General features: G+C 40.7%; 1 protein-coding gene across 4 annotated transcripts in view; it reads left to right on the forward strand.

Annotated features, from left to right (window-relative positions):
• Positions 1 to 17,998, forward strand: part of EVI5 (ecotropic viral integration site 5) — a 70,954-nt gene that overhangs the window by 22,570 nt on the left and 30,386 nt on the right. For 2 of the 4 annotated variants that reach the window (XM_069862750.1, XM_069862751.1), the window contains 8 exons: positions 1,425 to 1,478; positions 3,903 to 3,935; positions 4,468 to 4,614; positions 10,171 to 10,305; positions 12,427 to 12,567; positions 13,065 to 13,223; positions 14,863 to 15,009; positions 16,134 to 16,229. In XM_069862750.1, coding sequence (XP_069718851.1) covers positions 1,425 to 1,478; positions 3,903 to 3,935; positions 4,468 to 4,614; positions 10,171 to 10,305; positions 12,427 to 12,567; positions 13,065 to 13,223; positions 14,863 to 15,009; positions 16,134 to 16,229 — 912 coding nt within the window. The remainder of the gene's footprint in view (positions 1 to 1,424; positions 1,479 to 3,902; positions 3,936 to 4,467; positions 4,615 to 10,170; positions 10,306 to 12,426; positions 12,568 to 13,064; positions 13,224 to 14,862; positions 15,010 to 16,133; positions 16,230 to 17,998) is intronic. The other 2 variants (XM_069862752.1, XM_069862753.1) reach the window with 2 other exon arrangements.

A 17,998-nucleotide genomic window follows, 5' to 3' on the forward strand; every position in this document is an offset into this window, starting at 1 on the left:
TTTCTTTCAGGGCTTCTGCAATCGATACCTATTGTGGAAAAACCCACCCTGCAAATGCAGTTGGTGTTTCCCTAAGTCCCTGACTTGACCTACTTCCTTCATTTACTGAACCACTGCAGCTTTTTGCTTTTATGACATAAATAGCTTTTGCTGCCTTTTTTCTTTTTTCACTTTTTTTTCACAGCATGGTGTTTGATTTGGATGTGCTTCCTTGCACTGTGTTTCTAGCTAGTTCCATGAGAAAAGGCAATGGGAGAAATGATGGGTGAGTGCAGCATACGGAGCTCAGTTGAGGGAGCAAGTTACCTCGTCGGCCTGCCCCTTGCTGGTCATTTGGCCCTTCAGGATCTGTTTCCTCAGGCCAATTCAGTGCTGTTTTCCTGGGAGTGCTGAGCTCTTTCCAGCAGGCTGTGACCGCTGTGACGGGCAGTGGGGCAGTGAGCAGAGTTATGTTCTGCTGTAACGGCATCTTGGAACAGGGGATGTGCAGGGCTCAGATGGCAGCCCTCTGCAGAGTAGGGCAGAATAAAATAATTTGAAAAACAATTGTAACTTTAGATTCTAGTACTTGAACTGATTTCAAATCCTTCCCTGCCCCGCTAAGAACCGCAACAAAACCAACCAACCAAAACCCAACCAAAATGCCCCAACCAACCACCCCACCAACCCAAAGCTGGCTGTTCCTAGGCCCTGCTTTGGGAGCTCACATAAACAGTTTGGGACTTGCTCTCTTTTGCTAAGAAGTTGTGTTGTTTTAGGGAGCTGGAAAAACAAGCACACTGCAGGCCTGTCAGCCTGGCAGAGTAAAAAGTTACTGAACTGATAACCGTGGCTCTGTTCTTAGGGCTACACACATCTTCTGTCTGGATGCAAACTGCTAAAATCTGTAGGAAATGCACTGGTAAAACATGCAGTTTGGTACAGTTCCTTCTCACTTCCAGGGCATCTGAGGTAAATGATTTTCAGTGTAAATTTACAGATTAAATAAGTATTATTACATAGTTGAGCTTAAATTCTTGGGAGGAAAAGAAAGGAAACCTCGTAGCTGTCTCATCAGCCTGTCCTAACACAGGGAATACAGTTTCTGTCCCTTAGCCATGAAGACTCTGTCTGACTTGGTTTGTGAAGAGGAGGTTGTCAAGTCTGCTGTGTGGTTAAGCAGTGTGGTTCACTAGCAGACAAACTGCTTTGATCTAATGCAGCACAGATGCTTTCGTATAACACAAGACAACTTTCCAACTTCGCTGCATGAAGCTGTTTAAACTCACTGTTGGAGTTAGTGCATCATATAAAAGGATGTTGAGGCCAATAATTTTTTTTGTATTTATATTGATTTTCATAGATGTGATGAGAAAATGTTGTTAGCTTGCTTGGCTCTTACCAGGCTTCCAGTTCCTAACTTGACTGAACTGTTTGCCTTCCAGAGGTTACGGACTGAAAACAGACTCCTGAAACAGCGCATTGAAACATTAGAAAAAGTAAGTATGCTGGTGATTAGATTTAACTTTGTGCTAATTTACACTTAAACTGACGGCAGTTTTATTCTATGAAATGGGAATCTCGGGTTTAGAGCTTCATGTTTTTCTTGCTCATCAGTGATGTTTACTAACGGGGCTTACCCAAACAGCGTGGCAATAACCGAGCAATTGGGGTCAGTGCTTGAGATGTTTGAGGTTATGTCTGGCTCTTAGGGAATATGAGATCAAACCTTTTGACCTACCCAGCTTCGGTTGTACTGTTTTCCTCCTGAGTTAGAAGCATCTGTTCGGAGTCCAGAAGACCACGTGAAACAGCGGATTGCTTGAGTGGAAAAGAAGTTATTGTGAAAGAATCCTCAGTTTTGGAAATCTGAAGTTGATGGGGGTTTTTACATAGGAGCAAAGTGACAGACCTGCCAGCGCAGAGAGAGAGCTGGAGGTGAAGGCAGGTCACTTCATCACCCAGCAGCAGATAGGGGTGTTGCAGCATAATTCAGCACAGGAAGGGTGCTGCCATTAGTTTGTTTTACAGAGATTTGAATTTTTGTAGCAATTTGGAGTACATGGGGGGAGAATACCTTTTCAGACATTTCTCATAGTTTTAGTCTGGTATAGAGTTTTCTTAGGCTTCTCTGTAACTGGAAGTTACTTTAGAAGTCACTTTAGAAGTGCGCAGGCTGACTGTTGTCAATGCACTGCCACCACGCTGGCAGCGTTCTGCAGTGGCCTCTCTGTATTTTGATGCTGGGCTCCGTGACAGATTGCCCCGAGGTGGTCTGTTCTAGAGTGAGAATGCTCTTGTCCACTTTAAACAGGAACAGCAACTGTCTGTCACAAATTAAAATGAATGCTCTTGCGAGCTGTGAACAGTTGTTACTGTTCCACAGGGAAGAAAAGGGTAAAGATTCTGTTTAGAATTGAATATTATGTGTTGACATAGCCAAAAGGTGCCACACTTCAGTTGTGCAATCCATCACCATTCACTGGAAAAACAGCCAATCATATCATTCTAATTGAGTGACTTCTGAATCACTCAGAAATTCTGAATCACTAGTTTGGAAAAATGCACATTATGCAGGACTTATTGTGAAGGCTGTGACCAAAAATACAGTTTTATAAACATCTTTGTTTCTAATGTTGAAGTGCTGATAAAATTAACTGAAAAGAGCATTCTTATTTTTTAAGAAGTTTGAAGTGTAGTGAATCAATTCCATACACTTGGCACATTTTTAGCAGTAAATGTCCCTGGTTTATACTTCACGAGCAAAGGTTTGAAGTTAGATTTTTTAAAATTAGGAAGCTCATGATGAACTGCCAGCCACCAGTGCTTTTGTAAATTCTGTTCTTAAAATTTCAGAATTCACTTTCAGGGTATCCCATTCTGACTGGACTTAGAGCACTTCAAAATGGGAAAATATTGTCTATTAATAAGAATTTCTGAAGATAGGTATCACAGCATCTGAAAAAGGCTCATAAGGAGCAGACACATTCAGTTCTTCTGTTGGAAACTTATTGTTATTTAAAAATATCTTTTCCTCATCCTAACCTGTATGATGTAGTTGTGATTTCCTTAGTGTCCTTAGTGACAAACATCTTACCTTAAATTCAAAGTAATAGTTCTTATCAACCAGTCTGGGCTTTTATTAAAATTTAAGTTCCAAGGACAGCGGTGGTCTCTAGATAATTCTGTTCTCTGTTGTCCAATCTGCAATAAATGAATGCTTTCAAGGATTATAGAGTTGAGATTAGTTAAATGTGGAGCTTGGAAGGGGAGGGGGACATGGTGCTTGTCAGTGCAGAAATGAAAATTTCTGTCTTGCAAAATTCTGCCAAGGAAAGAGAATCTATGAACTGCTCAGCTGAGTTACTGCAAGAGACCAGTAAAGCAAAACGTTAGCTGTCAGAGTTGGAATTTTCTCTTTGTGTCTGTCAGTTTGCACCATTCAACATTCCTGCTTCATCTTTTTGGAGGTTTTAGTTCTGCATGAATGCCCTAGTACTGAGTAGAATTGGCTCTGTGCTCAGATTGTACCTTCTTTTCATGTTGTAGACCGACCATAGATTGTGTCTCGCATCGATTGGCTAGATCATATTGGATAATGTATCAATCACTTTTGTTAATTAGAGAAGCAAGCCGTTCAGATAAAGATACCGTATCTCCTGTAGGTGGATGTTAAAGAGTTGCGGAAATATGGCCTTGAGATCTTGTTTCACAGATGGGCGGTGTTAAACCTACTGCCAAAAAGGCTGCTGCTTGGCACTTCAGGCTGACATGCCTTAACTTACAGGAAGAGTTGTATAGAAAATGGTAGAATTCTTTCTCTGAGCTCTTGTCTTTTTTTTTTTTTCTTGGTCACTATTATCACCCTCTTTTTTTGTTTTGTTTTTCTTTTCCTTACTTCTATCTGAATTTTTCCCTTGTAGGAAAGTGCTTCCTTGGCAGATAGATTGATACAGGTATAGTCTTTTAGTCTCTTACTGTATGACTCTTCCTGCTCTCAGAAACCCCTTGACTGCTTTAATGCATGCGTATTTGCATGCTGCACTCAATCCCTGCCTTGCTGTTTTGGAATAAATATAGAGCTAATCTCTTGCTAGAAACTTGTTTAATTTTGTTTACTAAAAATATATAAGCCCAATACCTGCACGTTGTAATGTTTTTTCTAACCTAATGCAATTTTTTGGTATGAATTCCGATGACAAGTGGATTCTATGACACTATTAACACTGGAATTCGAGCATTGCAACCTTAAATCTGTGCATGTACAATGATAATACTGCATGAATGGAACTAAATGCAGGTACACAATTGTGCTTGCTGAACCCTGTAATAAGGTACTAAAGCAGCTGTTTACTATTATCATCCTAAAATTTCTATCAATTACTGTTTGCAAAACCAATCTGATGAGATAAGCAGCTAAGCATCACAAAGCCAATCTTTCTTGGATTTGTCCTCAATTGCTTAAAACCAAATAAATTATGTCCTAAGGGACAAGTGACGAGGGCCCAGGAGGCTGAGGAAAACTACCTCATAAAGCGGGAGCTGGCCACCCTCAAACAGCAGAGTGATGAGGCCACTTCTAAACTGGAGCGAGCTGAGAATACCATCAGGGAGCTCCAGCAGCAGCAGCAATGGGTAAGGAGCCTGGCAGCACATCACCACGTCTTTCTCACTCACTTGTGTTTATTGTTCCTCATCATGACGTGGTCTCTGTGCTATCCTTGTACATGCTTGTTCATTGTGATTTGTGTTCTTAAAGTTACCCACATTGGACTAAGGAATTTTTTGGTCTGTTCTTACTGATTGATGAGATTCATAACCCTGGAGAGATGTAAGTTATTAGTTTAAAGAAATAAACAAACACAAGATGCACCAAGCCAAAACCCAAACAACAACAAAACCTACCTCAAACCCCACTGCCACCAAAGGAATACTTGCACAACCTTTGGTAGCTCCTGATGCTAAGATTATAGCCATTGCAGATTGTGTCACTGAGTACTCATATCCGAGAGCTGATTCACAGTGCGTTCCTCTAGCTTCTCATTGAAGTTAGTCTCTTCCATGTTAACATTTCTTCTGTATACCTGTATTCAGTTTTCCTAGCATGCTTAAATTTGCTCCTTGTGAAGTTAGAAGGATATTGTCCCTGAGTCTGGAACTACGGGACTTGATTAAAAGGTGCAGGTTTCTGTGCAGATAGAGCAGGACAATAGCTTTTAGCAGCTCTGTCTGTACTGTGTGTGTATGCACTATACGTTTTAGGTAGCATCAGGGGCAAGGCTGCAGCCCCTTCCTGTGACACTGAGGATGCTTTCCCTAAGCCACTTAAAAAGTACTTGGTATCTTCTCTTGAGAGAGAATGGGAAGCAGTTCCAGCAGTCCTCTGCTCCAGCAATGCTGATGAGAATGTGCTCATATTGTTCTCAGTAGTCATATCCATGTACTTGTTTGGGTGTTTCAGATGCAGGGAATGCAGCTTTTCGGAGCTGCAGCGCCCTGCAGCTGCTTACTGCCGCCCTTCCAGGCAGGGCAGCACTTGGGTTTTGCAGGCCTTCCACCGGGGCTCTGGAAACACTTGTATATTGTCTTGGGAGTTGGAGATGAGATTTACTGTTGGGCTAAAAAGAAATAGTTTGTTCTGTCTGATTAATGAATTTAGTGTAAAAAAGGTGTGTGTTTTAGTATAGTCATGAGGAGTTATTAATGAGCTGTTGCTCTGTAATGTGCAACGCTGCTCTTTATTTGACTTCAGCAGTATCTTTAGGGAAAACAACATGAAGAAGTTATTATTAGGAAGATGAGGATGTTCTAGCAGCGCTTTCAAAATTTTTAGATGGATTGTAATCTTTCAAGTGAATTGAAATGAGGAATCTTTACAGAGCCTTGGGTAGCCAGCTGTTCGCTGTCTTATTACAACAGTACACGTGCTTTTGGGATGTGTCCTTGTTCCTTAACCTGTACTCAGTTGAAAGCTATTAAAAGGGACTACAATGCCATATTTATCTATTAGTTAATTGGTGGGTAGTATGACTTTAAAATCTAATGCGTTGAATTATGCTGTGGCCCTTATTAAGTAGCAATGCTGGGGAAGCCTGGCGGGTTGGCTGGGTGTGGGAGCTGCTCCTGAGCAAAACTGTGGCTAACTGCAGATAGCGGGATTGGCGGAATTGGAGCTGGGAGGGCAGGAGACTGGGTGGGTGGGAGGACAGAATAAAATGTGAGCATGGACAGTTAACTTAAGAAGCCCACTTCCTACCTCACATGCTCGCAGCTTTGTTCTCCTCCACTGGAATGTGATTGTGACTGTAGGAGATAGCCTGGACGGTGTGGAACTGAGGTGGGGAATCCATGTGGTTGAAGGGGGATTAGTGCCCGGTATCTCCCAGACAAAAGTGTAAGGATAGCGCTGTGGTTGATCCTGAGGGCTTGTCTGAGTTGACGTGGACAACATGGTGTAAGTGTCAATATGGTTTCAATTTGCTTTCCTGGGTTCTGCTGCACTTAAGTAGGCTTTCAACTTTGTGCCCAAGCATGGACAAAGGAGAAAGAGATGCAAACGGCTTCCTGAGCTTTGGGCACCACCTGCTGGAAACCCTGCAATTCCTTTGGAACATTGGTGTTTCACTTGGAGCACACGGACAGATCCTTCTGCCACTTCCTAGTGCCAGGAGGTTTGCCCTTGGCAAGACCTCTTGTCAGCATTGACTTACAAATATTTGTTTTCATGTATTTTTTTCTCCGATTATTTCAGTTTTGTTTATGATTAGCAGAAATGGTTGTGTGAATTTACCAACAGCTGCATAGTTTAACCATACTTGTTTAAAGGTACAGCATCCATCCTACATAGTTTATGGTTTACAGCTTCTCCAGTCTTGAGCTGTCTGTTTCAGCATGATAAAACCTGTAATATTTGGGTATGAATTTCCAAATAGGAGTGTGTGAAAAGAACTGCCTGAGGATACATGTGGCTGCCTCTTCTGAACAACACTGTGGGATTTAAATAAAAAAAAAAAAAGCCAAAAAGTACAACTTACTTTTATTTAAATCATGAGGCAGGAGGAATAAGAGTAGGGATTTCTGTTTTGTTGGTAGCAAAAATATTATCTAAATCATACTATTTCCAATAAGGCTAGCATACCCCTTGAGAAAAGGTTGTGCATTTGTATTTAAACCTTATTGTGGGTTTATTCAATTTGCTGTATGAGATTTGGTAGCAGAAATGGGATGCCCCAAAGATGAGTGGTGGAGATGCCTATGGAGAGATTCTCCCTTGCAGCATTGCTCTGGGGAGTCGACAGGCGTGGTAGAGGAGCATTCTTGTGTCTGAACGCCAAAACCAGAAGCCCAATTTACGTGCAAGGTTTTTAAAGGTGCAGGGTTTTTAAATAGTTTGTAACCTGTACAATTTTTTGTACCGATAACTAGGAAAAGGTGATTGTAAAGCTAACAGTATTCTGAAATGCTCTTGGAATCTGGTGCTTCGTCTACCTGAGCGTTTGCCTGAATGGTTTTGAAGAGAAGAGTAGCAATCTGTCTCTGGCATTTTTTATCTTTAAATACATAAACATGCCAAAGGCTTCTAGATAGAGGAGGGAGCAACCGAAAGGCTAAGAGAAAGGTGGATTCTTCCTCATGCTGCTAGGAAATCAAGAACTGTGTATAAGGCACGCTGAAGGCCGTGGTATTTGAGGAGCCTGTTTTAACATTCCTGATAATTTTGTGCTGAAGGGTTTTTGCACTGTTCTTTTTCTCCTGTTGTTTCTATATGAAAAAGAAAGCTTCTGCTGATGTATAAAAATGAATATTCTAATGATTCTGGCAGTTAAATACAGCTTCAGCATGCAGATCTCTGTCTTTCCAGCAAGACTCTAATTTTCAGTGAGTGCCCAGGTCATTAGTCTGAATGTTTGAGAATTGAATTTGAAGAATGAGAGGCAGTTCAAGCTGAAATAACTTCACGTCTTGTTTTCAAGAAGGCTCTTCCAAATTTGGTTATTGCTACCACAACTCTACAATGCACAGTTTCTTTTCAAGAACTCATGCTAAAATGACTGATAATAATTAAGAGTCTGATAGTTGATGTAGGGAACATACGCTTGTAAATAAGTGTTGCAACCTTATGGAAGGCTTTGCTTTATTTTATAATTAATTATAATTAATGTATTGTGGTCTGATTTGCAACCGAAAAGCAGAAAATAAAAATATTGTACTTGATCAAGTAATACAGGTAGCGCTTAAGTGAGTGAACAAAGCAAGTGAGCAGCTGCTGAGCAACCTGTTCACTGCCCTTCAGTACAGAGTACTGGAAAAGTGTTCTGTAATTGCATGTAATAATCTGTCATTGGCCAAACTAATAGTAGGAATGGTTGTGTCAGTCTCTGAAATTTTACCATTTCTGAAATTTTAAGAGAAGCTGAGGGAAAATAAATTCAGTTGTGTGCAGCCAAGCAAGGACTTGGTTTTTTTTCAGAAGTAAATGGCTGTAGAACTGCATTTCTAGTGCTTTATATTATGGACAACTTTCCAGCGCAGCCAAGAAAAACAGCGTTGCTGTGGTTAAAGCATTTGGTTGGTGCCTAGAAATCTGGATTTACATTGCGGTTTGTGTCACAAATTCTAGGGCTTATGGTATAAAAGCAGATCTTTTCCTACAGAAGTCAATCTTAAAGTAGTTTTCAGACACTGTTTTGATTCTAAGCTTGTGTCACCTTTATATCCTAAACTACTAAAATTATGTGTTGTTTTTTTAAGTAGCAAAAATCACAACTTCGAACTTGTGAATATTGCCCTTTATGTCTGTTTTGGTCTTAGCTGTATTTTTTGCCAGTACATGGAGACTTAATTTCAAGCTTGTTGTGGCAAAACGGATAGGTACTCCTGACCTGTTCCTTCAGCAGGTGAAATCTGAACCTTAAGGAAGGCATGGCTCGTGCCTGAAACTGGATAAGGAACTTTTCTTACGCTGCCTGTCACTTATTATTTGACAAACATCAGCTAGATTTTCGTAGTTCAATACTATTTAGAGTACACTTACATATTGTTGCGAAGTCGACGTGTATTCAGCTCTTCACATCTGCTGTTTTATTTTCATTTCCTGGGAAGTACTGGAGGATTTCTTACCTGGGCAAAGCGCACTGCATTCGTTCTTGTTCTGTGTGTGCTGTAAGGAGAGCCTACAACCAGAGGCAGGGAGTCCGTTTCAGCTGCTCTGTGTGTGTCACCTGAGGGACTTCCACATTCAGCTCAGTGTGACTGCAGCTGCATGCGTCTGTTGAAAGATGCAGTTTCATGAAATTGTGCTTTAGCAATTGAAAGGTTAGACCTCGCTTTTAATTCTAGTTAGTCAACAGCCCAGAAATAAGTTAATGGTGAATTAACTTTCTAGAGCAGAACTGTGTGGTTTCTTCCCTCCCCGTGAAGTTTGGAACGGGTGACGTGAAGCTCTGATCTGCTGTTTTATTGCTGAGGAGATGTATTTGGGTGTGCAGGGCTGGTTGGGGGAAGTCTTGGAGCAAGTGCTGTATACAAAGAACCACGTTTCCCTGTAGCCTGGGCCTGGGATGCCTGTCTGAAAGGGGTGATACTGTTACTTGTGCTGGGATTTTACTCATACATCCACAGGGCTTGCCCTAAAAGGCAGTCTCGAAGGAATATGTATAATGTGAGCAAATGAGGGCCAAGGGTTGGAGTGGAAAAGAGGGCCAAATCAAAGGGATTGTGCATTGATGCATCCATGGCTTTATTTTAAAGCCAAGACTATGGAAGGCTTCTGTTGAATCAGTGTTTATGCAAGTAGAGATGGAGAGGTGCTTGTGTTAACCTTGTAATTAGCTGGTCTTTCCTGAGCATCTTTGTCTGTGTATCACAACATAATCACAGATCCCTTTAGAATTTTTCAGTTTGGGTAACAGTGAGAGCAAAGTGCGAGTTGTTGGTGGTCAGTACTAGTAGGCCTCTCAGTCTGGTCTTGCACAGTTGGCTGAGCGGAGGTGCAGGTATTTGAGAGGCATAGGATTGGTGTTCTTACATGTCAGTAGACTTGAACAAGGTAAGCACCTTTGTTCCTTTTAAGCTGGTATTCCTGATGTTAAGCATTTGAATGAACTTTTCACTCCGGGTGTAGCACATAAAAGCTATAGCACATCAAACCACCTGTGCTTCGTACTAAACATATTTCTGCAAACTTTGTAGCATAAATGCAGTTCACGGTACAGTGAAGACTTTGTGCTACAGCTGGAGAAAGAGCTGGTCCAAGCCAGGCTGAGTGAAGCCGAATCCCATTGTGCCCTGAAGGAGATGCAAGATAAAGTTCTAGAGATGGAAAAGGTAAATTGCACCAGAAACAGAATACAGGTCCCTCTAATTCTTTGCATAACTGTGCTCTAGAATCTTCTCTTCTCCGTTTTCCTGACTGCAAGATGCTTTTCAAACCAGAAGTTAGTATAGCAAAGAAACTAAGATCTGTTTGCCCTGGGAAAGGTTTGTGAAGAACAGATCACTTTTCTTCTATTCCTGGAGCTCACTACAGTGGAAGACTTGGATTCTGATGGAATCTTTACAGTACACATCAGTTGTTTAAAAATTACATCCCGGCGTAGGGTGAGCATTGAGGTGATGCAAAACTAAATATTTCAGGAGGGGAGGAGGAGAGACTTTGACGTTGTCGTTCCTGCATCTGGAGTGTCTCCCACTCCGTGCCATTATGGTCAGGGACAGAATACCTCCACTGTTTAGTATCAAAACTGCTACTGGTTTGTGGGTGCCATCCCAGCTTGTAATTTCCTGATGCTGGAGTCTGAGCTGTCAAACACTTACCTTTATTTGAAGAAAAACGTAACTGCAAACTAAAACATAAAGAAAAAGGAAAGAAGAAAACCACTCACTGATCTAACATGAGGTACCGCTTTTTAGATCTTGTGGTGTTCGCTTTGGTAATTGTTTCCTTGTGGAGATTTTCAAGAGCCGTATCAGACCACTCAGAATATGGCCGGAACTTATGATTTAGTTTGATTATCCCACTGGAGTCAAGGTTCTAGGTTTTTAATTATCTGAGGGCTTGATGGGGATCTACCAGGTCACAAGTGTGGAGGTTTTTAATGAACTGAACATTGATAAGGATTCAGGATCCAAGATAGTTTTCAAAGCTCAAAAAGAGACTGCTACTTTACTTAACCTTCATCAGCCTGAGGACAGCATATGCTGGAAACTGAAATGTGAAGAAAATCTGGAGCAGTGAAGACTGTTCCAGTGTACTGGATAAACTCAGACAGACAGGAGTATTTCAGTCCGTCATAATGAACTTGGGCACAGGAGAAAGTGACTGAAGAACTCCCTCAAATTCCTGCAAACTCAGCTCTTCGCTACTGCTGGTGACGTGTCGTGTGATCTGGGAAAACCCTGCTGATACCCCACGGCTTGTCTGGCTGTAGTGACAGTGATAAAAACACTTGGAGACAAACCCTGTCACTTCCACTATCTGCCAATATTCAGATTGCTTGGTTTTGAAACCTGGCAATTCTAATAAGTGGCTGTTGTGCCGTGTTCTGTTCATGTTGATAATGTACTATCAGCCCTCAAGAAAGTCTGGCAGCTGTCACAGTGTCACATGCGTACAAAATCAGACAGTTCTGCTGGCAGTTACTGCTGAGAAATACAGAGGGAAATGATGAAGCACAGTTCAACAACTGAGTATTTGATGACCCGTGGTTCTGTGGAAGGATATTGCAGTTAGGCAGACTCTGTCCTTTTTCTTCCCCTCTCTTTTTCTCCCAGACTTCCATCATTTTCCTTTCATCATTGTTTCGCTTTCCTCAGGTCACTCCTGCCCCGTGCTTTCCTGTTTTCTGTTCAGCTTGCTCTTGCCTTTCTGCTTTTTCCTGGTGTTTGTATAACCATCCATGCACTTTAATCTGCAAGACCTGTTCTTGGCTGGTAGTTGTTTAGAAGTATTAACAGATGGTTTCTTTGTCACCATATCTTTTATCCCTTTCAAGGGCAGGGGACCTGCTTCCCAAAACATGAATTTCAACTTATTATTTTTCCTGTAAGTCTCAATAGAAGTTACAACTCTAAAGATGTAATTTCAGTTCTGCACTTGCTTTATGTTTGCCAACTAGCAAAAATTCTTTCTGATTTTTCTCCATATTTTTGATGACTTATGCAAAATAGTGTAAGTAATGCTTTGTTAGGGATACCATCTGGGAAATTCTGGAAGTCAAAATGCCTAGGACTGCCTTGGCAATTTATTTCTGTAGTTGGCAGTGAGAAGATCTTTGTACACACTCACTATATCCAGGGACATAGATTTTTGAGGGGTTTTATTTTTCAAGGGATGTGTAATTAAGAAAGCTTCGTTAGTGATAAGAGTTGTCATTCCATTCTTGGAGTGGGTCTCACTAAGCACGATTTTACTCAAATCCGTGTTTAAGAGGATGGTTCTTGTTGCAGAGGAACAGCTCTCTCCCTGACGAGGAAAATGTGGCAAGGCTACAGGAAGAACTGATTGCAGTAAAATTAAGAGAAGCAGAAGCTCTGATGGGTCTGAAGGAACTAAGGCAGCAAGTCAAGGACTTGGAGGAGCACTGGCAGGTATGGTAGCAATACACTTGCAATGAGTTTTGTTTTCAGTGTATGATGATAAAGCAAAAGACTATGAATTTTTGAGATGTAGAGCTCAAGAAGAAATTGGTGATTGTCAATACGGCCACTGAGGTGAGAAAATCTTTAAATGCAGTTGCCACAAGAAACTTTCCTTCCAGAGTATGTTAGAAATTGATCCACAGCTGTCATGGATAACAGAGAGTCTGTGCTGCCAGCGAACCATTCTTGTAGAAAGGAACTACCTAGTCAGTACTCCTGATTCAGTAAATGTTCATAAGGGCTAGAAATAGGGAGTCAATTCACTATCTTATTGTCATTGGGAATAACTCTCTTCAGCTTTTTAATTGTCTCTTCTTGCAACTAGTACATTTCCGTGGGTTTCCAGGACAAACAGGAGCGTTATAGCAACTTCTCCCTGTATAACTCAGAGACCTGAAATGAAATGAGGCACAGGCATTATCAGCAATGGCATGCTGTTTTTTTAGCGTCATCTAGCTCGTACCACTGGAAGATGGAAAGATCCTCCCAGAAAAAACACAGTGAATGAGCTACAGGATGAGCTGATGACAGTCCGACTGAGAGAGGCAGAAACTCAGGCTGAACTGAAGGAGACCAAGCAAAGAATGATGGAGATGGAAACACAGGTATGTTAACTGAGCCCTAGCGCGTATGAACTGACCTGAATGCTGGCAAACTCGTGTCAAATGGTACATATCTGATGATGATCTTTGCCATCTGCAGGCATTAATTTAGTTCCAAAATGTGCATTTTTAATGCTGTGAATCTAGAAGGGAGAATCTAGTGCATACATCTTACTTTGATGTCTCTTCTCTAGGCTTTTCCAGGACTAAGCTTTCTGAATTTCTTATTTGGACTAATTGGAAGACTGAATGTGTGTGAATCTTAATTCATTAAATTGTAACTGGTCTAACAACGAATGCATGTTAAAGGTGTTTTGAATTTCACAAACCTGGTTGATGACTCTGGTAATAGTAATTCTAATTCTTTAAATGGTAGTCTTTTCTTTCTCTAGTGAAACTGCCTATCCTAGATTATCTCCAGAGGTCATGAGTCTGGTTACTAAACTGTGGACTCTCAGCAAAGCAGCTGCATACTGTCAGGTGTTTTTAGCAGAAGCTTTACCTTTCGTGTGCCAGAAAAACAGAGCATGATTAACCATTGCTGAAATTAATGCAGAAAAGACAATAATAAGTCTTCTATGTAACTAGGGAATAAATTGTTATTAAGCGAACAAATCTGAAATGAAAGTGCACCAAAGTTGGTGAATTTGTATTACACCAATGAACTTTCAACTGATTCGAGCACAATATGCCATTGATTGGGAAGGGTTTGCAACAGGCTTTTGGGAAATTTTCCCACAGAATACCTATGCATCCCTAAAGCTAAACAAAGAAACAAGCGGTTTACTTGACAAGATCGAGCAATCCCAGAAAAAAGGACAGCATGTAAGGATGTGCTACTGATGAGAGAGAAGCTAACTGCAAGGCACGTAGGGGTCTATTTCTGACAGAAGCACCTCTTCTACACCAGCTGAATAGAAGTTTTCTCTTGCCTTAGCTTATAGAATGTTCATTGCAGTGTTAATGCTGTTTCACTACAGGTAGTGTGTGCTCTTTCTCCATCTGTGTATGTATTGTAGTCAGTAGGGGGCATAGACATCCTGCTGTCCAGATTTCATGCATTAATGTCAGGAAACCATTAAGTACTTCTCCCTTCAATGCTGTGCATCGAGTGTTTGTGCTTATGCTGTTTAGCTGCCGTCTGACAGAAATGCGTTGGCTGTTGTATTACATACTGGTCTGTGCACAGCTTCGGATAAACATGATGGGGCTTGTACTAATGCACTGACATTAATTAAGGTGTCGTGTTACTTTTTCAGGAATTCACTGGACAGGGAAATGTGCACATAATAGTTTTGACATACCTGATGGTTCTTGGATGCATCAGATTATTGGTGGAGTTGGAATACAAGTTGGCAAAATCTGTTTTACCTAAGTGTGATATTGGGAGAAACAGATGTACAAGAGCTTTGCTGTCCTTACAATGACTCATCTGTTGTTTAAGAGCAATTTGAATATCCCCATCATAAACCAGTAGTCATGCAAACTTTTCTGATGACGCTTGGAAAATTCTGAATGCTTTTCATCAGAATTTTTTTATAGTAAATAGCCCATAAGTCTTCCTTGTCAGACTTCAGGGAGTTAATATGAAAGACCTTTCCTTAGCATGCATTTTCTTTCCTTTTTTTGTCATAAATTTCAGAATCAGATCAATAGCAACCACTTACGAAGGGCAGAGCAAGAGGTTACCAGCCTGCAGGGAAAGGTACAGTATCTTTCTGCGCAGAACAAAGGACTTCTTGCTCAGTTGAATGAAGCAAAACGCAGGCAAGCAGAGACTGAATGCAAGGTAAACAACATAGTGAATAACCGTTTGTACTCGTGTATGTGTACTTTTTAATCTTCTCTGCTGTTATTGGATAGAATTGTGTCTTGAGAATTAGAAATCACAAACACAAAACTTTCTATTACTGATTTGACAATGTAGACTTGAATTTACCATCTCACAAAAATCACTTGAGGTTTTGACAGAGCTGCTGCTTTGTGGTCCCACAAAGATAAACTGTTACTCTAAAGTGTGGTTCTACTCAGAAAATTGGCTTTGTATAATATCAAAAAAGATACTCCTGCACAACAGATTCTGATCTCTATCTACTCTGGTTGTCTTCAGTGGCAGAAGAGGTTCATTACTTCAACACTGACTATTACTGCAGAATTAGTTTAAGTTCAGAAAAAGGGAGTAAAAGTAGTATTTGAATGTGGAGCTTTACAGAAGGGAGTGTTTCAGTAGTCATTGCCTCATAGTAACCAGGTTTTAAGGGGACAGCTCAAAAACACTGGGCAAAAGAGTCGTTTTTTGTTACTGTCAATGCACCAAAGACAGCTTGATCTGATGTTCGAATCTTATGTTTAATTAGTTCATTTTGTAACTAAATCCATCACCATTTACTAATAACTTATATCTTTAACTTGTGCACACATAATATGGACAAGAAATGAAGGATAATCTTACCAGGTTTTTTCCTCTTACAGAACAGACCGTTTTAGGTTCCTATCTCCCTACCTCTGTACTGCAGTAAATGACAGCAATTCCTGTGCAGCGTTCTTTAAGGTTATTTCACTGTGTGAAGAAAATGAGATTTTAATGTTAAAGAGAATTGAAAGGAAAAAAAATAGGAGCTGAAGTTTAAAGTAGAATGAGAAACCTTATTATTCTTGTCAAGCCCAAACTTCGACAGGTTACTGGCTGGCTTTATCCTCATGAGAGGTACAAGAAGCCAGGGTGCCCTGGGGCTGCCATGTAAGGCATGTGTGGCAGTCTTTATAGAACATGCTTTAACAATAGGTATGGTATTGTATGCAGCAGTGTATTAAGTATTCTTTACTTACCTGATATTGGGTAAAAGCAGTGCACAGCCTCTAATCAACTGAAAAGGGTAGTATTTGTTAGCTTCTGTCTGTTACTCCTTTCAGAGTAAAGAAGAAGTGATGGCAGTACGGCTACGCGAGGCAGACCGCATCGCAGCTGTGGCTGAACTCCAGCAGCATATTGCTGAATTAGAAATCCAGGTAACCAGTTGTAACTTGATACTCATTAGTTTTTGTACTTTATTTTTTCTTTTTCCTTCCTGCCCTTTCTTTCCTTATTACCCTACTATGAATACAATATGCTGCTTTGCCAAGTGGGGTAATGCTGTATTGCTCAACGCGACTCCTTCATAAGCAAAGGTCTTAAATCTGTCTGGCATTCTTGTAAGCTGGTAATTGTTTCTGTACAAGAACTGTGCTGGAGGCAACACTTGTTTAAACTCTGGCTTCTGTATTTGTTTTTTGCTTTGTAATTGGTAGTTTTTACCATTTAATAGGTGAGATTGAAAACATCCTTCGTCCGAAAAAAAAAGCACACCTTTTGATTCCAGCAACCAATCTTTTCTGTGCTGTCTTCTGCTGTAACCAGTACTGGAAGACTGGTTGTGAAACTCTGCATTTATTTAAATCTCAACTAGAAATGTTATTTACTACTACCGTGTCACGCAGGATCTGGAGATGCATCCTTTGGCCTCCGTGGTGTTCCCCGTACTTTCAGTTCCTTTGGGAGCTTTCACTGTCCCATGAGCTCACTGCTCCCTAGATGAGAGCACTAGAAATGTCTGTTCTTTGTATTTCCATGGCTTTGAGAAATCCTGATGTCTTGCTGTAGTCTGTCCTTCTCATACTCACATACTGTTGTCCAGTCTGAGTCCTGCTGTAGCTCTCTGCAAATGTTTGCTTGGTTGATGTTCCTAAGGTACAAGCTACTCTACAGTTTACTTTTTTTAAAACTAGTATTGTTCCCCTCTGAAGTCTTTCCTTCAAGGGGATGATTTTACTGCATTGTGTCAAAGCCTTCTTTTCCCTGTGATTTTTTAACTGTTTGCATCTTTTTCATCTCTTCATTTATAGAATCATAGAATAACCAGGTTGGAAGAGACCCACCGGATCATTGAGTCCAACCATATGGAACGTATAAATAAATTTAGTGGAGCTTGTATAAAGAATTTTCACTTCAAGTGTTTTTCCTCTAGTGCAGCAGGCACTAAATTTGTTAAATGATAAAACAATAATTTCTTTTAATCATGTAGTGCTTAAATAACGCTGTGATCAGTACATTAGAACTGCTTAGGTAAGTGCAGCAAGCATTGCATATGAATCATTTATCTAGTGAGATAACAGAGTAGCTGAGATCAGGTCAATCTTCTACTTGTGGGTTAGTGTTTTACTGAAACAAAAAGAAAAAGGCTGAAGTTTGCTTCAAATGGTGGGATTTTATAGGTGTGGAGCCAGTACTCATTTTGCATTATTTTTACTTTATCACAGATTTTAAATGCCATCCTGCTTCCATTGTCTGACCAATACCAAAAAATACTCAGGTCTTGGTTTTGTGAAATGAAGAAATGGTGACTCCTATAATGATCAGTTCTTTTTTTCTGGTATCTGTCACCCAGTTAGAATTGTGTTCACTGACCAAGTCACCAGTGTTCAATAACTTTATAGTTCTCTGGGGTTCCCTTTCCAAATTCCTGCTTACGCTCTGGCTGCCAGAGCTGTGTGCAGGTTTTTATACTCCCTTGTTGTGAGTTGGGTAGAGAAGTGAAGTGCAGGACTGAGATCTATTCCATGACTCTAGCTAATACATCGCAAGACTGCACTGTCCCTGTTCTGTCATGATGTGTTCTCTGTTCAGTTGTTATCCACATCATCCCTCCTGCCTTTCTACAATTACTGCTTTGCAGTTGTTTTTTTCTTTGCACTAGTTGTTTTTTTGTGTTCCCCATATTATAGGTACCCTCAGTTTTTGT

Source organism: Phaenicophaeus curvirostris, chromosome 8, assembly GCF_032191515.1.
Source record: "Phaenicophaeus curvirostris isolate KB17595 chromosome 8, BPBGC_Pcur_1.0, whole genome shotgun sequence".
In the NCBI taxonomy this organism is placed as follows: domain Eukaryota; kingdom Metazoa; phylum Chordata; class Aves; order Cuculiformes; family Cuculidae; genus Phaenicophaeus; species Phaenicophaeus curvirostris.